At 42.2% G+C, this 25,350-nt stretch overlaps 1 protein-coding gene across 1 annotated transcript; it reads right to left on the bottom strand.

Moving 5' to 3' along the window:
• Positions 1-456: 456 nt before the first annotated feature.
• Positions 457-24,511, bottom strand: LOC136157631 (zinc finger protein 708-like). The gene is made up of 7 exons (XM_065919452.1): positions 24,485-24,511; positions 21,829-21,955; positions 21,227-21,322; positions 16,338-18,260; positions 10,580-10,626; positions 9,492-9,890; positions 457-570 (listed from the first exon to the last, which is right to left on the bottom strand). Exons 1-7 carry the CDS (start codon positions 24,509-24,511, stop codon positions 457-459), a joined length of 2,733 nt encoding a protein of 910 aa, XP_065775524.1.
• Between the last annotated feature and the right edge of the window lie 839 nt (positions 24,512-25,350).

The following is a 25,350-nucleotide window of genomic DNA, read 5'->3' as shown; positions in this document are numbered from 1 at the left end:
ACACAATATAAAAAGGCTAATCTTAGAAGCATAAACCATTAAAAAGCCATGTTTGCATCACACTAGAAGCAAAGCATAAAATGGATTATCTGAGAATTGTATTACATTCATTTCAAATAATCTCAAATCACATCATTATAAACAAGCGTACATTGCTAATAATTCTAACTTTCTAACCATGACTCTTCATCTCATGATCCATGCTAATATATCCATTTTCTGTGAGTTTTAACTATGGAGTACTCCTTACAGTAATTCTCCTTCAGAGAAACTTCAGAAAGGAAGTATTGATGGAATACTTTCTAATATGCAGTCTCTTATGTTTATTTACATTTGATTTTTAATTAAATATCTTTCTACATATTTGTTACATCATCTCCATAGGTTTCTTGTATTAAACACTCGTGTTTTCTGATGTATGTTTAGGACAAACCCCTTCCATCACTTGTTCCATTACTAGGGTTTCTCTCCAGTGTCTGCGCTCAGCTGTTTAGAGGGATGGCCACTGTGACTAAAGCCTTTGTCACATTCTGCACATTTATAAGGTTTCTCTCCAGTATGAACTTGCAGCTGTGTAGTAAGAACTGATTTCTGATTAAAGGCTTTGCCACATTGTGTACATGTGTATAGTTTCCCCCTAGTATGGATTTGTGGAGAAGGCAATGGCACCTCACTCCAGTACTCTTGCCTGGAAAATCCCATGGATGGAGGAGCCTGGTAGGCTGCAGTCCATGGGGTCGCTAAGAGTCGGACATGTCTGAGCGACTTCAATTTTCACTTTCATGCATTGGAGAAGGAAATGTCAACCGACTCCAGTGTTCTTGCCTGGAGAATTCCAGGGACGGGGGAGCCGGGTGGGCTGCCGTCTACGGGGTTACACAGAGTCAGACATGACTGAAGCGACTTAGCAGCAGCAGCAGCAGCAGTATGGATTTGATGATGTGCAGTTAAAGCTGAACTCCAAGTAAAGGCTTGACCACACTCATACAATGATTAAGATCTCTCTGCAGTATGAATTCGCTGATGTCGAGTCAGCTGTGAGCAAGAGATAAAGGCTTTGTCACATCCTTTACATTTATAACGTTTCTCTGCAGTATGAATTCACGGATGATGTGTAAGAGTTGAGTTCCACTTAAAGCCTTTGCCACATTCTGTACATTTATATGGTCTCCCCCCAGTATGAATTCGCTGATGTCTAGTAAGAGCAGAACTGTTCCTAAAGGTCTTGCCACTTTCTATACATTTATAATGCATCTCCCCCATATGAATTTGGTGATCTTTACTAAGATTTGAACTGGAAATAGAGGCTTTGCACATTCTGTACATTTATAACATTTCTCTCCAGTGTGAGTAATCTGATGTTGAGTGAGAAGTGAGTGACAGATAAACGCTTTGCCACACTGTGTACATTTGAAAGGTCTTCTTCCTGTACTAACTTTCCTATGTCTACTTAGATTGGACGAGTTACTAAAGTCTTTCCCACCTATCTGACACTTGTATTCTTTCTGTGGATTCTGAATAGTCCGCTGTTGAACAAGTTCTGAAGACTGATTGGAAGCTGTACAGTATTGACTACAATTATAATTCTTCTCTACAGGATGAATACTCTTCTTCAGAGAAAGACCTGATATCTGATAAAGGGTAGTTCTACATTTACTACTTTTAGAATCCCTGTGTGAAGATTCAGGTCCCCGATGATTCATAAAGTGTAAGTCTCCTTCAACCTTACACCCAGTTTCATTGCTTGAATACCTTCTCATACCATCATGAATACCCTTGTAATTGTTGGGGCTGGAGCTCTTATTTAAGGCTTGACTCATTTTATTACACATGGAAAGTTGCTCTATATTAGCCATATCAGGATATGTACTGAGCAACGCTGGCTGGATTACATCTCTTCTATTATCATCAACATTATACATCATGGAATGGAGAGAAAATATCGTTTGCTACAAGAATAATGACTTCTGACTCACGGATCCCTCAAATTGAGTACATTGTGAGTTTTGCCCCTCATTTTTAAATTTAACTGTTCAGACATGCTTCAGTATAAGTCTACTTGAGGCCAACGTTCAGAATTGTTTGAATGAGTATTTGCAATAGAGACTAAATTACTTTGCAAATATTTCAGGTTTCTGTTCAGAGAACATGTATGTTTCAAAAGATGATGTAAATCTTCTCTTAAACACTTACACTTCTCAGCAGATGTTGAAGACTGAAATGGGTGTCTTCCCCAATTTGACTCATGTTGCTACTTTCTTTTTGCATTATTGTTAGCATTATGTGTAACTGTCTCAATTTCTTTATGTCCATATAAACATCTTCTCTGTCTTTCATATACTCTTGTATATTCCCAGTGTTTTGTTAAGTTAAAGTTTCTGAGGTGAAATCGTTCATATATTTCGAGGTTTGCTTTTGAAAACGAATCTTCTATCCTTGGCTTCTTTGGCATCAAATTCTGGTATCTTATGGAGAAATAGCTGGAAGATACCAAATAACAATTAATTCTGCCTACTATTCTCACTAAACATCCCTAAAGATTTACAGAAAATTGATGAACCCTTCACTAGTTTAAAAATAAAATAGACACAAAAGGATCAAGGTGCCAGAGGAACTCTCTCCACAAAGGCATCAAGAATACATTAGAAATGGAACATTTCTCACAGAGCCCAGCTGGCCACTAGCAGAGGCCCTTGGAAATCTACAAGGACAGATACATTCCTGCTGAGCCAGGTAGGACAAGAGAAAGAAGAAGGAAAAGGAAGAGGAGAGGAAGTGGGATGGGGCCTGCAACCGTGGGGGGACATGAAAGTGAGAGCAGTCTCCACATCTGGGGAAGCCCCTCGTCGGGGAGCTCAGTTTGGACAGAAGGAGAGCCTCATTCTCTGTGGGAGAGAACATGGCAACCCGCGTGTGGCAGCAGGACATGGTGAGACCTGCACACGGGGTCCTGACCCCTGCCCTGCCCACCCAGCCTGAGCGGCACATCCACCGCTGCAGACAAGGGCTGGGTGCTGAAATGTGGGGTTCGGACAGCAGACCCAGGCAGAGGCCTGTGGTTGGCTGTGAGGAGACATCCTGAGGGGACGGGAGTGAGGGAGGGCCTCTATAAAGGGGATGCTTGTGGAGGAAGCCTGAACCACCACAGAGCAGAGCACAAGCGTCTGGACCAATCTCACACACCAAGGTGCAGGCACCAGAAGGATGACTAACGAGGTGCCCGTAGCCTTCAAAACAGAGACTACAAGCAGAAAACTGGACACAATGAGATGGCAAAGGAATGTGTGACAGAGGGAGAAGCAGGCTAAGAACCTACAGAACCACTAAATGAAGAGGAGATAGGAAAACTAAGGATTACTTCTTGCTTTTAGTCATCTTAAGTGGAGACACCAAGCATTTTCACAAATCCTAGCTGCCTAATAATTGTTTCGTCCACTTCTTGTCACACATGTTTCTGAAAATGTTCTATTAGATGTTTCAATATGAAAATAATAAATGGTATTGACAGAGAACTAATCAGATGCTGAAAACACATAGGACAATATCTGCGGAAACTGATTACAGGTAAACTTAACAAACTACTAGTTGTTAAGAAAGAGAGACATTTGAAAATATACTTGAAACCCTGTGAATTCTACTCATTGCTCTGTGCAGACCTAAATGGGAAGGAAGTCAAAAGAATGGGAAAGACTAGAGATCTCTTCAAGAAAATTAAAGATACCAGGGGAATATTTCATGCAGAGATGGGCACAATAAAGGACAGAAATGGTATGGACCGAACAGAAGCAGAAGATCTTAACAAAAGGTGTCAGGAATGCATGGAAGAGCTATACAAAATATCCTAATGACTGTGATAACCAGGATGGTGTGATCACTCACCTAGACACACACATCCTGTCGTCTAAAGTTAAGTGGGCCTAGGAAGCATCACTACAGGCAGAGCTAGTGGAGGTGATGGAATTACAGCTGAGCTATTTGAAATCTTAAAGATGATGCTGTGAAAGTGCTGTACTCAATATGCCAGCAAATTTGGAAAACTCAGCAGTGGCCACAGGACTGGAAAAGTTCAGTTTTCATTCTAATCTCAAAGAAAGGGAATGCCAAAAATGTTAAAATGACCACACTCATTTCAAAAACTAGCCAAGTAAGGCTCAAAGTTCTCCAAACAAGGCTTCAGGAGAGTGTGAACTGAGAACTTACAGACATTCAAGCTGGATTTCGAAAAGCCAGAGGAACCAGAGAACAAATTGTCAACATTCTTTGGATCACTGAAAAAGCAAGAGAGTTCCAGAAAAACATCTGCTTTGGCCTTGCTGACTATGCCAATGCCTTAGAACGTGTTGATCACAACAAACTCTGGAAAATTCTTAAAGAGATGGGGATACCAGACCACCTTACCCACCTCCTGAAAAATCTGTATGCAGGTCAAGAAATGAGAGTTAGAACTGGACATGGAAAAACGGACTGGTTCCATTTGGGAAAGCATTATGTCAAGACTGTCTATTGTCACCCTGCTTATTTAATTTATATGTAGAGTACATCATGCAGGAGCCCTTGGTTGATCCCTGGGTTGGGAAGATTCCCTGGAGAAGGGAAAGGCTCCCTACTCCAGTATTCTGGCCTAGAGAATTCCATAGCTGGTATAGTCTGTGGGCTGCAAAATGTCAGACATGACAGAGCAACTTTCACTTTCATTTTTCACATTTCATCAAGCTAAATGGTGGACTGGAAGAAGCACAAGCTGGAATCAAGATGCAGAGAGAAATATCAAATACCTCAGATATAGAGACGACACCATCCAAAGGGCAGAAAGCAAAGAGAAACTGAGGCGTCCCTTGAAGAAACTGAAAGAGGCAAATGAAAACCTGGCCTCAGCTCAGGATTGAAAAAACCAAGATCATGGCATCCAGTCCCATAACTTCATGGCCAATAGATGCGCAAACAATGGAGACGATGACAGACTTAATTTTGGGGGGTTCCAAAAATACTGCAGATTGTGACTGCAGCCATGAAATTAAAAGATGCTTGCTCCCTGCAAGGAAAACTATGAGCAACCTAGGCAGCATATTAAAAAGCAGAGACATTAATTTGCTGACAAATGTTAGTCTAGTCAAAGGTATGGTTTTTCCAGTAGTCATGAATGAGTGTGACTTGGACCATAAAGAAAGCTAAGTCCTGAAAACCTGATGTTTTTGAACTAAGGTGTTGGAGAAGACTCTTGAGTCCCTTGGACTGCAAGGAGATCACACCACTATATCCTAAAGGAAATCAGTCCTGAGCATTCATTGGAAGGACTTAATGCTGAGGCTCCAATAATTAGGCCACCTCATGCAAAGCACTGACTCATTGGATAAGACCCTGATGCTGGGAAAAACTGAGGGCAGGAGGAGAAGGAGATGACACAGGATGAATGGTTGTATGCATCACGGACTTGATGGACATGAGTTTGACCAGGCTTGAGGTGTTGGTGATGGAGAGAGAAGCCTGGTGTGCTGCAGTCAATGGGTTTGCAAAGAATGGGACACGAATGAGAGACTGAATGAACTGACTGATAGGTATAATTGATTCTTTTTGGTATAAAGTAGTACAAACTTGTAAAACAGCTGTATTCCAATTAGAAGTTTAAAACATTTTTCCTTTATATAATCTAGAAATTCTTATAGTTTGAATCAACCATTAATAATATGTGTGGAAAGTATGCTAAGATTTTATGCCAATTTCTTTTAAAATTCTGTGAGGTAATTGAATATATTAAAGAAGCTTAGCATTTTTAAATGGGGCCAAATTTAAAAAAAAAAAAAATGGGGCCAAGTGCATGTAAGATATTTAATATGAATTCACATAAGGAAAAGAGAAACTTTGGAGTAAACCTGAGATGTGCATTCTTTGATTTTTGGCAGGTTGTGGTTTCTGCAGTGAAAAAATTACTTGAATTTGAAATTTATTTAGAAGGTCCTATCTCTAGCTCCCAGTGGATAGGAAGTCATAAATGAGAAAACAAAAACCCGTCCCCAGTTTTCCTTGAAGTTTATCAGTTTTTCTTCCATTTCACTCACACATTGTTGTCTAGAAGTAGAAACTTTAAAAGGGCTGTCATACAGTTACTCAGAAATGGACACAGTTTTCCTAGGATCCCCAAGAAATGCAAGAGCAACTAATGAATGCAGTTTGTAAGAAGCCAAGAGAAGACTTTTAGTTCACACTACGATGGAGAAAAGTAACCACTGGAGAGGAATTTCTGAGTGATTTAAGAGACAGAATAGGCAAGTGATACATTTCTATGACAGCAGTGGACACAAACCCAGGTTTTCCAAAATCATTTCCATTGAAGCAAGTCTTCCAAAACCACCTGGGGAAGGATAACTTCCTCTCTGCTCCTTGGACCTCTCATCTGACTCATCATCTCCACCCACTCACACCTACCTGGGAAGATGGCGTCTGTCTCCACTCTTCTTATACTCCTGGGGTCTTTCAGTTGCTCCAGAAAGGTGACCAGATTCAGCCCAGAGACCACAAGTCTTGTTCATCAGAGAAGGGAATATTTGTGTTCTTAGAGATTCACCTGTGTCCAATCCTATACGTATTCAGGTGAGACGAGAATGCATGGGAGAATGTTAATACAGCCTAGAAAATGATTTCCCCAAATACTTTATTCAAAACACCTCTACAACACTAACAAATACATGACAATCAAATCCTGAGATTTTGGCCACCTGCTGCTAAGGCAAAAGTAAGTGTGTAAATGTGAAAATAAGAGAGGGTGCAACTATTTAATACCAGAGAACTTATACAATTACCGCTAGCCTAGAATGAAGCAGGCAGAGTACATCAAGGAAGAAGACGTTTACAGGCATAATGAATCATCATGAAGTTCGTCTCTCTAAACTCACAGATAACCATTTTCCCCTAGAAAGCAGAGATCTGAAACTATTGTGGGAAGCAGAAAATTTCAGAAGAGAGTCTAGAAATAAAGGAATCAAAACCCAGTGGGCAGAAAAGGGATTCTGGACGGCAGTTATCCTCACCCAAGGAGGCCAGGTTCCTGTAGTTCTCTCACATCATGTCCGTGCACAATACCCACTGATTGAGGTCCAGGCATTCCCACTCCTCTTGAGTGAAGTCTACGGCTACATCCTGGAATGTCAGCCGCCCCTGAAATACAAAGTATAGATGCCAAGTTGCCGTGGGAAGTCTTCCTAATGTGACCCATGTTGGAAATAGCAAGTTCAGCGACCTGGTTTTCCTTTAAGAGAGTGTCTGCTATTTCACAGAATATAACTTTTACACAGTCATATTTTCACTGTATTTTTAACCCCAAGGAAAGAGGATGAGAAATGATCCACGAACTACTACAGGGACTATTATGACTTGGAAGAGGAATTATAAAATAATCAGGACTATAAAATAAATATTGGCATATTTATTTTTGAGTGCTGTACTTATGTGACACAGGATAAACTATCAAAAAAGAAAACCGGAAATATTTTTAAAAACCACATTCCATTCCAAACGTTCTGGAGTGGGCCGAATGAGCCACATTTTTAACAAGCTTATTCGAACTAGTAATGTTGAAAATTCTCCTTCATGAATGACCATTTTAAACAGCTATGAAGTAGAATAGTAAGGAAAGAATTCATACTTAACTTTGATCTTTAAGTGTTCTACAGATTTTATAGCTCTCATAGGATACAAACCTTCGTGGAAAAAATCAGTTTATCTATTTAGCATCTACTATATATGTTTCTGACCGGTTTTCAGAGTCTTGAATGTGCAACAGAAATAATTTAAAATCAATTCTAGCTTCTGTTGTGTCTTTTCGAAAGTATTTTGACAAACATTCTTTAAATGACAGAGCTGAAACTTTACATCAGTTTATGGACTCTAGACTTTAATAAAACACGGACAAATATACAAAGACAACTGTACAGAAAGTTTATCGACATTTCTGTATTCCTAAATAATACTAAATGCAAGAAAAGTGTTAGTCACTCAGTCGTGTCCTATTCTTTGCAACCCCAAGGACTATAGCCTGCCAGGCTCCTCTGTCCATGGGATTCCCCAGGCAAGAATACTGGAATGGGTAGCCATTCCCTTCTCCAGGGGATCTTAATAAAGAAGAACAAGAAAAAAATTGATGTAATCTTGTTAACATGTTTATGCATCTAGAGATATACTACAATGGGACTATATACTCAGTAATAGAGAAAAATTGTCATGGCAATGAAATCAGGAACATTTTTAACTGACTAAAAATGTACATAAACATTTAAGAATGATATTATTTTAATTTTTAAAAACTGACTAGTGTGCAGACATACACAACAATATAAAATAAAGCAGAGCTCTGGTTCTGAATTTTTGAATTTTCTGACAGTCTGTATTGTTTCCATTTAGCTATATTTTAAAACTGAACAGTTGAACATAGATTACCACTAATAGGGTTCTTGTAAACATTTTGGAAAATGCAGAAAGAGGATGAAACTGTCTGTGATGTGAGCATGGATTTACTGGAAATGATCAGACCTGGGCTTGAGTGATGGAAGCCACCACTCCCAAAACCCAGCATCTCTAGTAAACACATGTGAGTATTGTCAACGACAAACTGGCACTCGCCAAGAACATTGGCAGCAACTGAACAACAACAACAAGGACGCTTTTCATCTGCCTCTGTGAAGAATGAACCTTCTGGTGCTGAAACTGTTGATGTTCAACCTCCCCTGAGGGACTTCAGGTTGGATTCAAGCACTCTGTGCTCCAGGGAACCTGGTGGAACTCGTCTGAAGAGAGTTAGCTATTTTCAGGAACTGATTTCAGGATTCCAGTCCTTGCATCTCTTCATATCTGTGTGTGCTGGGCTTCGTCACTCAGTTGTATCCAACACTTTGTGACCCCATGGACTGTAGCCCACCAGGCTCCTCTGTTTATGGGGATTCTCCAGGCAAGAATACCAGAGTGGGATGCCATGCCCTCCTCCAGGGGATCTTCTGAACCTATGGATCAAACCCAGGTCTCCCGCATTTAGCATCTGAGTCATCAGGGAAGCCCCTTCATATCTAGAAAAGCACCAAATCACTCAACGGTGACATCAGTTCCTCATGACTGGCAGAAATGCTTTTTATCAAGTTAGCGCTTGGCTGCACTGAATCTTATACACCCACCTTCCCCCACCGCCTCTTGGAGCAGTCTCTCAGAGTTGTCTGAGGTGCTGTCTCCTGGGTTCCTGTGTTCATTTTGCTCCAAATATAACTTAATTCACAATTCTCAAGTTGTGCATCTGTCTTAGCCAACAGTATTCATCGTTCAAAGCAAAGAGAAACCAAGATGATACAGAGTTTCCCCACTAAATGTGGCAGTTACCCATATCCCTCACTTTTTCTTTCCAATACCCCTCTGTGAAGGCAGGGGAAAAAAAAATTTTTTTCATAGCATGGGATTCTCCCAGGAGCACCTGAACCAGTGAACATCTGAGGCCATGGGGTAAGTGTAAGAACGCCGCGACGAGACAAAGAGGGCGCCGGAGTATCAAAAGGCTTTATTGGGCAATCGCTCCCGGGCAGAGCTCCCAGGGGCGAGTAGGGGGGAAAGCGGGGGTCTGCAATCTGTGGGGAGGGGTGGCGACACCTATATACCCCCGGCGGATACGGAAGTGGCGGGACCAGGGTGCTGATTGGACTTCTAGGTCCCGTGTCGGTTTTTTTGATTGGCCGGAATCTTGGCGCCTTCCCGTCCATCAGTCTGCCTGGCAACGGGCTGTTGATTGGTGGATGTCTGTCCCTGTCAGTCTGCCTGGCAACGGGCTGTTGATTGGTGGATGTCTGTCCCTGGGGCTTATCTGAGACCTTTTGGCGGAGGACTTCCCTGTCAGCATTTTCTGGCTGGCGCCTTCCCGCCTGCGATCAGCGTGACCTTTCAGTAAGAAGTACATGGAAAAATGTATTATCACTGCCAGATATTTTGGCAATATTATGAAAACCATGATCTCTATTATGAAAAATATTAGTTTTATGCAATTTGCAGTGCATATATACCTCCCATGATCTGTAACCTAATAGTACATGTCATAGGAAGTTTCTCTTATTGAAACAGAGGATGGCCTCTGGTACATTTTTTATTTCTGAAAATTTTCTGAGAAATTCTGGACTGCTGAGTTCATTCTTTTTATAAGGGCATTTTTTTTTAACTCCTGTTCTACAGAACTGAATTGCATCTACATGTAAACTCATCACGGCATATCCCCACTTCCCTAGGATGCCAACATGAACCACGTTCCAATGGGAATCTCAGATACCAGTGAACCCCGTGTTCATTTCTCACAAAGGAAAGTCACTAATTCATCCTGAGAATTCATCGTGCTCTACAGAAAGCAAGGGTAGGATGAAGAAAAGGCTGCGGGACACAAGGGAGAAGCAGGCTAAGAGCCGGTCTTCACCATTATAAGAAATAAAGGAAATAGAAGTCACTGACAACAAACCGCCAGAGAGAAACATTAGAATCAGAGCGTAAAGGTGTGCAGCTTCTCAGCCCAGCCCTTTCAGGAGGAAACGCAGACACAGCCCCAGACCCGGGACAGGACGTTTACCTGAGAAGCTGCCATTTCCTCCTCTTCTTCCTCCTGCTCTGCGTCTTCTTTGGGGATATTATGTCCCAAACTCGCACACAGGCTGAGAAAGTGCCTTTAAAGTCATCCACACAGCTCTTTCACCTTCAGCTGCTGCAATGAATAAGAAGAGAATGTCTTCTTTCTCTCTCCCTTTTCTGAGCTCTTTTCTGACTTCCTCTGTCCCTCAGCTAGGTGGGTAATCAAGATTAAGCTGACATGCTGATCACATCCTGGGTGTGGCGCTCACTTTCCCCACTCTCTTTGCAGACCACCCGGAGAGTTTCTTTCTTTTCACCTTAGAGAGATCAACCCCAGAACTGTTGCAGGAAGGGGGACCCCTTCCAGGGCCCGAAACTGGGCTCTTGTCTAACCCTCGGAAAGGAATGGTCAGAGGAGACACATGCTGACAAAACAAGAGAGTTTATTGGAAAGGGCCCCCGGGTGGGGAGCAGTAGGTCAGGGAACCCAGCAGAACTGCTCTGCCACGTGGCTCGCAGTCTTGGGTTTGATGGTGATGGGATTAGTTTCCGGGTGGTCTTTGGCCAATCATTCTAATTCAGAGTCTTTCCTGGTTGCGCACGCATCGCTCAGCCAAGATGGATGCTAGAGAGGGGGATTCTGCGAAGTGGACAGACACGCGGTGTCTCCTTTTAACCTTTCCCCAATTCTTCCGGTTGGCAGTGGCTTATTAGTTCCGTATTCCTTATCAGGATCTCTTGTCATAAAACAACTCATGCAAATGGTTACTATGGTGCCTGGCCAGGGTGGGCGGTTTCCATCACTGTGCTTCCCCTAACAGAACAATTGACAAGAGACAAGGGACCCAACTTCTGGGCTCCCTGACTCTGCCTCTGAGGGTCTTTGAAACAATGCAGCAAGAAGACCCGCTTCCAGGAGCCCTGAGCTTGAGCCCTCAGCTCTGCCTGCCCCAGAGTTCCGGAGTGAGGGTTGAGAGTCGGATCTTCTAGAAACAAAGAACCTCAGCCTGATTCCTGGGGAGGGGCTCTTTCTCGGATGGGTGTGGCCTGTGCCTGTGCCCTTGGGGGAGGGGAGGGGAGGGATGAGTGTTTGGTGAGAATCACCTGGGGGCCCTGGGTTCCTGCAAGGTTTTGCTCTCAGGATTCTAGGAAAGATAGCCTGAGTCCTTAGTTTTGGTTTGTTTCTTACTCCCGTCTGGAACCTGGGGACAGAGATTTCACAACACGATTTGCACTGTGACCACCTCTCTGCAGGTGGGGGCTCTGCTACTGCAAGACCAGGATCTGGGAGGTGTTCCCATCACAGCTTTCTTTGAGAATAAACCGGGGGCAGCAGTGGACGTTGGATTAACAGTGTGTATGTGCAGGGACAGATGCATTTGAAAATGATGCCCTAAAATCTATCCGGTGACCAACCAAGGAAACAAGTCATAAGTGAACTTACCCATAAATTAACACATGAAACAGATTCTGTGGTGGCTCAGACAGGAGAATCTGCCTGCATGTGGGAGAACCCAGTTTGATCCCTGGGTCAGAAAGATCATCCCCTGGAGAAGAAAATGGCAACCATCTCCAGTATTCTTGCCAAAAATTCCCATGGACAGAGGAGCCTGGTGGGCTACAGTTCATGGAGTCCCAAGGAATCAGACATGGTCTGAGCGACTTCACCTTCACTTCCAACACAGAAAAATGTTGCCGCTCTGCTTCATGTTTATATTTCCAGGCATTATGAATCATTTGCTACAGTGTGTTCTCTGCTCTTTATGGAGAGTCCTATTTTCTTACATCTTTACAGGATAATTGACTATGGAAAAGCTAAGGTAGGAGCATATCCTTTTTTCTAATAGTATATATTCTAAAAATGATCACTGTACATGCACCAGTACCAATATCTTAGATGATTTAGTTTCAGAGCAGAATTGAGAGTAAGGTACAGAGATTTCCCATATATATATTTCTCCCATACGTGGACAATCTTCCTACTTATTTCCCCACCAATGTTTACATTTGTTACCAGAGATGAATCTAGAAAGACATGAAATAATGTTTCTAGTTTCACCTTACATTTCTCTTCTAGGGGTGTTCACTCTAGGGTCTGGGAAAGTGTATAATAACTTGTGTCCATTACAACAGTTTCACAGGAAGACTTCATGGTCCTGAACTCACGATATTCATAGCCCCTGCTTTGCAACACATAGCAACCACTGACCATTTTAATCTTTTCTATATTTCCGACTAGATTCTCAGGTGGCTCTGTGGTAAAGAATCCACCTGCCAATGCATGTGACCCGGGTGATGTGTGTTCAATCTTTGGGTAAGGATCTCCTGCAAGATCCCTCGAAAGAAGAAATGGCCACCCACTCAGTGTTCTTTCCTGGGAAATCTCACTGACAGAGGAACCTGGCAGGCACAGTCCATTAGGTCCCAAAGACTCAGGCACAATGGAGCACATGAGAACACTCACCTACACCACAATGCCATGTTCTAAAAAGCCGACTTCTTGTGGCATTTTCAGATAGGCATCTTTCACTTAATAAAATGCATGGAATGATTGTCCATGTGTTATATACCTTGAAAACTTGATATAAAAATGCTTAATATCTATGTCTCCAGTTCTAGTCCTGCTCAATATATAGGATCATCAATAACATTTTCTAGATTATGCTAATGCAATATTTTCACAAATATAGACATTAGACCTGTGGACACCATGGGAGAATGAGAGGGGGCCCAATTGAGAAGAGCCTCGACATATATTCACCGCAATGTGTAAAATAGGTAGCAGGTGGGAAGCTGCTCCATAGCACAGAGAGCTCAGCGCGGGGCTCTGTGATGGCTAGAGGGGTGAGAGGGAGATCGTGGGAGGGAGGTTCAAGAGAGAGTGGTGTACATATACCTATGGTGATTGATGAAGTTGTCCAGTGGAATCTAACATTGTAAAGGAAAGCATTCCAGTTTACATATATATATACATCTCAAACATAAACAAACAGACTGATAACCCTGTGCTTAGGAACCCCCTGGCGGTGTGGGGCCCTCGGGCATCACCCCTGGCCCAGGAATCCCCCACGTGCTGTGGGGAGACTAAGTCTGTGCCCACAGCCGCTGAGGCTGGGCGGGGCAACTTGCCCTTTTCGATGGGGAAGATGCAAAAGAAAGTTGCTCACCATCGCTAAGTAGTAAGAAATGCAGAACAAAACTACAGTGACTATCACCTCCTGACAGTCAGAACAGCAGAAAGCCCACTAATAATGTCACAAACGCGGAAGAGGCTGGGAGATCAGGGAACATCCTGAATGGCTGGAGGGAATGTAAGCTAGTGCAGTCACTTGGGAGGACAGTGTGGAAGTTCCTTAAAAAATGTAACCTCCTGACATTTAAGGAAATTAATTCCCAGACTAGTAGACAGAATACATTAGTTGACAAATTTATAAGATTTGCAGTTTTTAGTGAATCATCTTCAATTCTGAAATGAGCAGTTGTAGTCTAGCATTCCTCAATTCTTTAAGTAAATGTGTACTGATACACACACACACACATGTTCCTTGTATTTCTCACTGCTAGTGTTTATACTTTCAGATATTTATTTATTGTCTTCAATGTAAATGTATGCTATATAAATTATATAACATATATACTTTCAGATATTTATATATTGCATTGCGTATGTCATAGCCATGGGAAAACAGTCCCTTTAAGCCTTACAAAAGCATATGCTAAGAAACAGGGTTAGATTTTACAAATCTTAGTTCAGAATTTTAGCATCATGACTTTTAAGTATTCTTGTGACAAATGTTAAATTTACATTTGCTTAAATGAGCCCATGAAAAGTCTCACTTAGCTCAACAGAAGAACAAAGGACAACTGAAGCAGGTGAGTTCAAGAATCTAGGTCCTTAGAGAATTCACAGCAAGCTCTGAGTGAGGTCAAGGATAGAAGTGAGCAGAGAAAGAGGCAGTAATTGGGGTTCAGGTTTTTATAAGAGGCCCTGGGCGAAGTGCTGTGGGCTCCCCAGGCTGAGTGTGAATGGGTCCATTCAGACCAAAAGGAATAGGATTTTGTGGCTCTGTGAGGGTGGCATTGAAGGGGAGCCAGTGAATAGGCCCTGGGGTTCAGCAAGCCTGCTGGTCTTAAGGAAGGGGGTCTTCTAGTGCAAGTGCTCACAGGACTGGCTGGTGTGAGTTCAAGGACCTGAAGGCTGCCTGCTCCCCAGACAGATGCTGAGGCAGCAACAGCATGGAGCAGTTCAGGGGAGCTCTCAACAGTACTCTGTATGATCCTTCTTATTAGAACCGTCACAATGTCCCTGCGGTTAAAGAGAGGGGAAAAGTACAATGGAGAAATGATGGGAAATACATGATTAAATGGTTTGAAACTTAAGGGCAGGAAGGAAACTAGTTGCTACAGACTTCACCGTTCTATGCTACTGAAGAGTTTCTCGTTAGGTATTCTTTCCTGCAACCTTAAATTGCTAGGCTAACAATTCATTCATTACACACCAACATTTACACAAGAAGCCATTCAGTTTTATTAACATGTATGCTTATCACACACAGAATAAAACATTTTACACTCTGCTATGTAATTTTGGTTAAAATACAGATTATAAGCATTAACAATGATAATATCTCCTCTGATACAATGATATGAGAACTGTAATTTCTATGTTTACAAAAGGGAGGCTAATCATTTAAGAAGACATACACTAATTACATGACTTTTCTGGGAAGGGTTGTCCCTACATTTCTAGGGTATCAGAGATGTCTTTAACTGAAACATGGGTACTGATATTCGTGACTTCTGTTGATATTATAAAATACATCAAGATTTTAGTGAACTCTCTTTGTATTTTACTTTAAAAGCAAGTGACATAACTATTGAAAATGTAAATTGAAAATGTATGTTAATCTGTAGAATTATTCCCTGAACACTTACATCACGGTGACTTATAGGGATGTGTGACATGAATGACAAACACCACATTTAGATGTTCACTGCACATGTTACATTACTGTGTCCTTAATCTTATAATGGAGAAAATTATAAATATTTTCTTCCTAGATAGAAGGGCTTCTCTCATTTTTGAGGTAGCAACCATCAAAAACATAACTTTGTATGCACACTAGAAACGAAGTGTAGCATGGAGTAATTTGAGAATTCAGTTACATGCATTTTGATTTTCAAATAATCACAAATCATGTCAATATCAACAAACATACATAGCTAGTAGCTGTACATGGGTAAACATCACCTCTTCATCTTGTGATCCATACTAACATATCAATTTTCTGTCTATTTTAACTATGAGTCACTATCTACAATATTTCTCCCAAAGAGGAACATCAGAAAACAGGATTTATGAAATGCTTTCTAGTATGCATTTCCTGATGTTTGTTTACATTTCATTTTTTGTGAATACTTATTTATATTTTCCTTATGTCATTCTGTATCTTTCTTATATAAACAGTCTTTGGTTTCCTGAACTGTATGTTCAGGACAAACTTCTTCCATTACTTATTTCATTACTAGGGTTTCCCTCCAGGACATGCTCTCTGATGTCCAGTGAGGTGAGAGAGCTGTTTAAAGCCTTTGCAGGTTTCCTTACATTTATGAGATTTCCTCAGTATGAATTATCTGATGGTAAGTAAGACCAATGTGCTGGGTTAAAGTCTATGTCACATCCTTACATTTATAAGGCTCCTCTTCAGTTTGAATTCGCTCAAGTTAAGTAAGAGTTACACACTGACTTAAAGCTTTACCACCTTCTTTACATTTATAAGATTTCTCTCCAGTGTGAATTCTCTGATGGCGAGTAAGACCGGCGCGGCGCCTAAAGTCTTTGCCACAATCCTTACATTTATAAGGCTTCTCTCCAGTATGAATTCGCTGGTGTTGAGTGAGAGTAGAGCGTTGACTGAAAGCTTTTCCACATTTTTGACATTTATAAGGTTTCTCTCCAGTGTGAATTCTCTGATGGCAAGTAACACCTGAAGGCCGGCTAAAGCCTTTGCCACAATCCTTACATTTATAAGGCTTCTCTCCAGTATGAACTCTCTGATGGTACATAAGACCTGAGCCCTGGCTAAAGTCTTTGCCACAGTCCTTACATTTATAAGGCTTCTCTCCAGTATGAATTCGCTGGTGTTTATTACGAGTTGCGTATTGACTGAAAGCTTTTCCACATTCTTGACATTTATACGGTTTCTCTCCAGTGTGAATTCTCTGATGGTAAGTAAGACCTCTGCGTTGACTAAAGCCTTTGCCACAATCCTTACATTTATAAGGCTTCTGGTCACTATGAATTTGCTGGTGTATAATAAGAGTTGCGTATTGCCTGAAAGCTTTTGCACATTCTTGACATTTATAAGGTTTCGCTCCAGCATGAATTACCTGATGTTTATGAAGACATGAGCACTGTTTAAAGGCTTTGCCACAATCCTTACATTTAAAAGACTTCTCCCGTGTATGGACTCTCTGATGGTAAATAAGACTTGAGTGCTGGGTAAAGCCTTCGCCACATTCCTTACATTTATAAGACTTCTGACCAACATGGATTCGCTGATGTTGACTAAGTTTTGAACTTTGATTAAACTCTTTGCCACATTCTGTACATTTGAAATTATTCCATCCTGTATGAATTTCCCTATGTTTACATAGATTGAGTGCATTAGTAAAGACGTTCTCACATTTCTTACACTTGGAGTTTTTCTGTGGATTCTGAATACTCTGCTGTTGAATAAGTTCTGAAGACTGATGAGAAACATCATATTCACTACAATTGTAAGTCTTCTCTCCAGTATGGGTACTCTTATTTAGTGAAAGCCCTGATGCTCGATAAAAGATATTCCTACCTGTATTACTTTTAGAATCCTTATCTGAAGATTGAGGTGCCTGATGTTTCCTAAGGTCAGAGTCTTGTTCAATGTTATATCCACTGTCATTGCATGAACAGTTTCTTGCTCCATCATAAATACTCTGGAAACTGTTGGGGTTGGAGCTCCTACTAAAGGCCTGACTCGTGTTATTACACATGAAAAGTTGTTTTATATCAACCCTATCACGATATGTATCAAACAGTGATGGCTGAATAAAGTCTCTTCCATTATTATCAACATTACACATTTTGGATTGGAGAGAACCTGTCTGTTGGTGGAAGAATAATGACCCATTGCTCACAGATCCCTCAAGTTGATTATATTGTGAGTTTTCCCCATCATGTGTAAACTTCTCCTTTTCAAACGTGGTTGAATGTATGTGTAATCGAAGTCTATGTTCAGAGTGGTTTGAACGACCATTTGGAGTAGAGACTGGATGACCTTTCAGATTTTCCACATTCACCGTCAGAGAACGTGTGTGTTTCAAAAACTGATGTGAGTCATTGCTTACAAAGATACACTGCGCGGCAGACGGTGATGACTGAAACAGGTGCTTTCCCCAATTTGACTCCCAGTGCTCATTTCTTTTGGCAGTCATGTCCACATTATGTGAAACGGTCTCAATTTCTTTATGTCCATATAAACATCCTCTCAGTCTGTCACATACCCTTGTACATCCCCAGTCTTTGGTTAAATGTTCATTTCCGAGGTGAGCTCTTTCATATAGGCCTAGGTTTGCTTTTCGCATTAAATTTTCAAACCTTGGATGCTTTGACATCAAACCATGGGTGTTGTGAGAAGACACAGCTGAAAGATACCAAATAGAAGCTTTCTTATCTACTATTCTCAGTGAATATCCTTGAAGATTTAGAGAAAATGGGAACCCAAGGATCAAGATGCCAGAGGAGTAGGCAGATTGGAGTTGATCTCTCTCCACAAATGCATTAAGAATACATCAGAATTGGAAGAATTCTCACAGAGTCCCCTATGAACACTAGCAAAGAACCTACACCACCTAAAAGGACAAGAAAGATTCCTGCTGAGCCAGGTAGGACCAAAAAAGAAGAAGGAGAAGGAAGACGAGAGGAACTGGAATGGGACCTGTAACCTTGGGGGGTTCTGAAGAGAGAAGAGGTGTCCACATCTGGGAGAACCCAGTTTGGACAGAAGGAGAGCCTCACTCTCTGTGGAAGAGATCATGGCAACCCGCGTGTGGCAGCAGGGTAGTGAGAGCTGCAGATGGGGTGCTGACCCCTGCCCTGCCCACCCAGCCTGAGAGGGTGTCCACCTCAAGGGTGTCCACACCTGCAAACAAGGGCTGGGTGCTGGAACGTGGGCTTTGGAGAGCAGACCCAGGCAGAGGACTGCGGTTGGCCATGAGGAGACATCCTGAGGGGACGGGGGGGACGGAGGAGCTCTGCAAATGGGACGCTTGTGGAGGAAGCCTGCACCACCAAAGCGCAGACGCCACTGTTGTGTGAGGCCCAACGGGAAGAACCCCACCGCAGCCTCTCTCCCCCGTGCTGGCCCCTCATCCCTGGCAGTAGGGAGGACCGCCACCCGGTGGGCTCTACTGAGGCCCAGACACGGCCTCCCCCATGCCCCTCCTCCCCCGTCAGTAGACCCCTGTGGCCTAGGGCAGCCTCTGGAGCAGACACCCGTGGGTGGGCCACATGCTCAGATGGAGCTGAAAGGGCAGCTGAGCCCCAGGGTTAAGGAAGCAAAGCTGAGGTCTCTGCTCGCAGCTGCACTAACCACGCTTTTACACAGGCAACCGGCTTTGTCAGCTCAGCCCCTGCAGAGCATCTGAAGGAGAAGGGGGACGCCCCCGGTCACAGCGGGTGTGGCTTTAGCAACTGTAGACTTTGTGGGCTCGGACACGAGGGGACGCGGTCAGGCCGGAGTCTGAGCTGCCCCCACAGCACCACAGCACCTGGGACCTAGGCCCTGAGTTCAGGGGATCTATGCTGGTGACCCGGGGAGAACAGCATCTGAGAGACCCCAGGGCCGTGTGCCCGCATACCCATGGTTGAGCTGGGGCCAAGATCACTGCCAACCAGGGTCACACGAGACACAACCAATGGGGGAAAGTGACGCACAGAGCACGTCCCAAGGGGAACATCCCCAGAGCAGCAATGCTCAGGGGCTTCTCTCCCGGGGGTGTGCTCCAATCCCACCTGCCTCCACACAGATCAGGATCACAGCGAAGAAACAGATCTGGGGGCTCTATTCCACCAACCTGGGTGCAAACCCACCACAGACAGGGCGGTGACAGTCACAGAGCGATGGGGAAGCTCCCCTCAATATCCAGGGCAGACTGGGTCACAACAATCAAGTGCCCATCAAGGGGATCAGGGCACAAACCTCAGGACCAAACTGAGCTCCTAAAGGGCTGGCACAAGAAACAAGAGGAACGAGGATCCTGCAGCCTTCAGGGCAGTGATCACACACACAGAAAATGTAATAAAACCAGGGGACAAAGAGTATGGAGCAGAGAAAGGGGCAAAATAATAAGCTAAAAGAACCACTAAATGAAGCGGAGACAGGCAGTCTAATGATTACCTTTTGCCCTAAATCATCTTAAATGGAAACACCAAACATTTTTAGAAATACTAGGTGCCTTTTATTTCTTTAATCCACTTCTTACCACTTGTGTTCTATTGGAACACATTCTATTAGATATTTGTATCTAAAAATCGTAAATGATATTGACATACAACTAATTGCAAACTGAGGGCCATCGGAAACTGATTAGACATGAGATAAATTAATAAAGTCTGGGGCAGCTGATAACAAACAAGATAAAAAAGCCTTAAGCAATTAAATAAGAAGTGAGATTTTAAAAAAATGTGTTGGGATCACAGAGAACTCTACTCAGTTCCCTGCGGAGACCCAAATGGAAGGAACTCTAACAAAGAGTGGCTACTTATACGCATACTTCATTCTCTTTGCTGTACAAGAGCACAACATTGTAAAACAATAAGGATTTACATCCAATAAGGATTTAAAGGACTTAAAAGTACTTCTTTATATGATCTAAAATTTTAATAGTTTGAAACAACAATTAGAAAGGTGGTGGAAAATATTCTAAACTATTTTGCCAATTTATTGAAAAAATCTTTGAGCGAATTAAATACATTAAAGTATTTTACCATTGAGCAATTGTGGCAAATACACTTCAGATATTTAAGATGAGTTCACATAAAGAAAAGTGAAACACTGGTGTAACTCAGAGATTTGCATTCTCTCATTTTATGGAGGTTTTGTTTTATACATTGAAATGAGTTTAAAATTTATAAGGTCATATTTGTAGCTTCCAGTGTTTTAGAAAATATAAATCAGAAAAAAAAAATCTGTCTCCAATATTCCTAGAGTATTGGTAGTTTGTTTACAATTGCACTCACACACTTCTTCCTAGAGGTAGAAACAAACTTTAAAAAGAGCATCTTATATTTATACATCAATGGGCAGTTTTCCTAGGACCCCCAAGAAATGAAAGAGCAGCCAACTCATGCAAGTTGTCACAAGCCAAGAAGAGAATTTGAATTCTCACTGTGGATGAGAAAAGTAATCAGGGAGCAGAATTCATGAATGATTGAGAGGCAGAAGGAGCCAGGCAATGTCCGTCTATGACAGCAACAGAAATGAACCCAGAGTTCTCCAGAATCATTTCCACTGGAGCACGTCTTCCCAAGCCACAGGACAAAGGCTGACTTCCTCACTGCTCCTTGGACCTCTCACCTGAGTCATCAGCTCCCTCCATTCACACCCACCTGGGTATATGGCTGTTGTGTCCGTTCTCCTTACATCCCAGGGATTCTTCATTTGCTCCAGAAAGGTGACCAGGTCCGGCTTAGAGACAACAAGACCTGTTCATCAGAGAAAGGAATATTCGTTTTCCTAGAGATTCACAAGTTTCCAACCCAATATGTATTTGGGTGATAAGAGAACACACGGGTGAATGTTAATACAGCCTCGAGGATGATTCCCCCAAATACTTTATTGAAAGCACCCTTACAATACTAACAAATACATAAAAATCAGATGCTGACATTTGGTCAAGTACTACAAGGCGAAAGTAAGTAGTGTAAATGTGATTTTAAGAGAGAAAGCTGTCACTGTTTAATACCATGGAACTGATTCAATCACCACCACGCTAGAGTGAAGGAGGCAGATTACATCACGGAAGAAAAAGGTTAGAATCATACTGAATCACCATGAAGGCTTTCTTTCTAAACTCACAGATACCCATTTCCTGCTAGAAAGCAGGGATCTGAAGGTGTTGGTGGAAGCAGGAAATTCCAGGAGACGTTCTAGAAATGCAGGCACCAAAGCCAGTGGTGGAAAAGGGATTCTGGAAGGCAGTTGTCCTCACCCAAGGAGGCCAGGTTCCCGTAGGTCTCTAACATCACATCCCTGTACAAGTCCCGCTGACCGAGGTCCAGGCATTCCCACTCCTCTTGGGTGAACTCTATGGCCACATCTTGGAACATCAGCCGTCCCTGAAATACAAAGTACACATGCATGTACTTTGGGGTCACAAAGAGCCAGACACAACTGAAATCGCAAAGAGTCAGACAGGACTGATGACTGAATGGCTGAACTGACTGTCTGACTGGTTGTCATATGGCCAAGAGAAGAATTCCTAACCTGACCCTAAACGAAAGCAGTAATTTCAGAGAACTCATTTTGATTTAGTGTAGTTTCTGGTATCACACAATAACATTTTCTACCATATTTTTAACCCCAAGAAAAGAGGATATGATTCACAAGAAACTATTCTGATGTGGAAGAGAAATTATAATGTCATCAGATCAACACTGGCATATTTATTTTTGAGTGTTGTCCACGTGTGACCCAGGATAAATTGTCTACCAAAAACCAGGAAACATTTTTAAAAAGCAGATTCTGATCCAAGAGTTCTGGAGTGGAGAAATTGTGCCACATTTTTACTAAGCTGATTTGAACTAGTAATATTGCAAATTCTGCTCCACAAATGACCATTCTGAACAGCAATGAAGGAGAATAGTAGGGAAGAATTCATACTTAAGTCTGGACTTTAAGTCTTTTACAGATTTTACAGGTCTTATAGGATAGTAACCTTGCAGCAAGAATCATATTAAGTATTTAGTATATACTGTATATCTTTCTGACAGTTTTTACAGAATCTTGAATGTGCAACAGAAATAATAGCTCCTCTGTCCATAGGATTCTCCAGGCAAGAATACTAGAGTAGGTACCTATTCCCTTCTTCTGAAAATCTTAAAAAAAATAGAAAAAAGCGATCAAATCATGTTAACAGTTTCGTGGACAGACACATAAACTAAAATGGGATTATATATGTTTTAATAATTAATAGGGGAAAGTCCTCATGTCAATAAAATAAAAATTTTTAACTTATTAAAAATGTACATAAATATATGAGGATGATATTATTTTATTTCTTTAAATAAACTAGAATACAGACATACAGAACGATGTAACATAAAGTAAAGATCTGGTTCTGAATTTTTTAATATCCTGAAAATCTATATCATTTCCAAAGAGCTGTAGTTCAAATTTTAATACAGTTGAACATAGATTAACACTAATAAGATTCCTATAAACATTTTGGAAAATACAAAAATGTGATGAGACTCTGTGATGTGAGCATGGAGTGTACCTGGAAATGACTAGACCTGGGCTTGAGTGACAAAAATCCCCCAAACCCAGCATCTCTACTAAACACAGTCATCTTCCAAAGCAAAGAGAAACTTAAGAGCATATGGCCAGAGGAATCGGGTGGAGAGGGAGGTGGGATGGGGGACCGGGATGGGGAATACGTGTAACTCTATGGCTGATTCATATCAATGTATGACAAAACCCACTGAAAAATAAAAAATTAAAAAAAAAAAAAAAGAGCATATGGGATTCCCCCATTAACTGTGATAGTTTAGGCACATCCCTCACTTTTTTTCCCCAAGACACTTGTTAAAGACAAAAGGAAAACACATGAGCTGCCTAGCATGGGAGTCTCACAGAAGTACCTCAACCAGTTAACATCAGAGTCATGGGGTTAGAAGTACATGGAAGAATGCATTACCACTGCATGGGTATTTTGGCAATATTATGGAAACCATGATCTGAATCTATCATTAAAAAATGTTAGTTTGAAGCAAATTTCAGTTCATATATACCTCCCGTGACATGTAGCCTAATACCACATTTAATTAGTAAGTCTTTCTTATCGACACAGAGGAAGAGGATAGTCTCAACTGTATTTTTTATATTTGAAAATATTCTGAAAAAAAATCTGGACCACTAAATCCATTCTATTTCCAAGGATATTGCCTTTTGCTCCTGTTCTAAAGACCTGAAGGTGCATCCAGATATAAACTCATCATGGCGTTTCCCCTACTTCCTAGGATCCCAACACAGAACAGCATTCCAATGGGAATCCCTTATACCAGTGCCTCCCCGTGTTGGTCTTTCACAGAGGGAATATGTTCAACATTGAAACTGACAACGTTGAGAATTCATCATGCTCTATAGAAAGCCAGGATACATACATTGGATAACAGGCTCTGGAACATAGGAAGAAACTGTCTAAAGAGCCAGTCTCCTCTAACACAAGAAAAACTGGATAAAAATAAGCAGTTGGCAACAAACACCCTAGATAGAAAAATTAGTAGCAGAGAATTGAAGGCTCGCAGATGTTCAGACCAGACATTTCAGGAGGAAAAGCAGACACAGCCCCAGACCCGGGACAGGACATTTACCGGTGAAGCTGCCATTTCCTCCTCTTCTTCCTCCAGCTCCGCCTCTCCTCTGGGGATTTTTAACACAAACTCACATCTGGGTGTTAAGTAAATAACTTTAAAGGCATCCACGCAACTCTTGAATCTGCAACTGCTGCAATGATCGAGAAGAAATAGTTTTCTTGTTTCCCTTTGCCATTTTCAGAGCTCCTCTTTTACTTTCTCCTTCCTGGTCTGCAGCGGATAATCCAGACTAACCTGATATGCTAATCACATCCTTTGTTTGGTGCTTACCTTTCCTGCATTCTCTCTGCAGACCATCGCTGCTTGTTCTTCTCCTTTCTTTCTGCCTTACCGGGTGCAGGCCACAGTACAATTCCCGACCTGACAGACAGAACTACCAGGTCACCTGACCCAGCCTGTGAAGTTTCTTGAAACAAAGTAAGAGGGAGACCCAGGTCCAAGATCCAAGAGCTGCAGCCTCACACTCAGCACCCCTGTGACCTCAGGAAGGGAGCATTTAGGGCGGGAACTTCTAGAAACAAAGAATGTCAGCCTGATTGATTGGGGAGGGGCTCCTTCTAGGATGGGTGTGGCCCTCCAAGACCTGGTATCTGTCACCATGAACTATTTATTTCCAAATTCACACTGAAATGCAAGAAAGAAGAGGAAACCACTAATCCGTTCAGTTCAGTTCAGTTCAGTCACTCAGTCATGTCCGACTCTTTGCCACCCCATAAACCGCAACACGCCAGGCCTCCCAGTCTATCAACAACTCCCGGAGTCCACCAAAATCCATGTCCATTGAGTCAGTGATGCCATCCAACCATCTCATCCTCTGTCGTCCCCTTCTCCTCCTGCCCTCAATCTTTCCCGGCATAAGGGTTTTTTCCAATGAGTCAGCTCTTCACACCAGGTGGCCAGAGTATTGGAGTTTCAGCTTCAGCATCTGTCCTTCTGTTGCAGGAAGGGGGATCCCATCCAGGGCCCCAAACTGGGCTCTTTTCTAACACTCGGGAATGAATTGTCTGAGGAAACACATGCTGACAAAGCAAGAGATTTTATTGGGAAAGGGCACCTGGGTGGAGAGCAGTAGGTAAGGGAACCCAGGAGAACTGCTCTGCAGTGTGCCTCGCAGTCTTGGGTTTTATGGTGACGGG

Source organism: Muntiacus reevesi, chromosome 2, assembly GCF_963930625.1.
Source record: "Muntiacus reevesi chromosome 2, mMunRee1.1, whole genome shotgun sequence".
Taxonomy (NCBI): Eukaryota; Metazoa; Chordata; class Mammalia; order Artiodactyla; family Cervidae; genus Muntiacus; species Muntiacus reevesi.
This window is presented reverse-complemented; position numbering and strand designations above follow the sequence as displayed.

Excerpts from the sequence above, each read along its gene's own strand:
- LOC136157631 (XM_065919452.1), bottom strand. The coding sequence starts at position 24,511 with ATGGTCTGCAGAGAGAATGCAGGAAAG. Across the intron at positions 18,261-21,226 it reads CACAACAGCCATATACCCAG|CTGTGTCTTCTCACAACACC; the intron begins GTGGGTGTGAAT and ends GGTATCTTTCAG. Across the intron at positions 571-9,491 it reads CCTCTTTGTCTCGTCGCGGC|CTGCAAGTTCATACTGGAGA; the intron begins GTTCTTACACTT and ends CTTACTACACAG.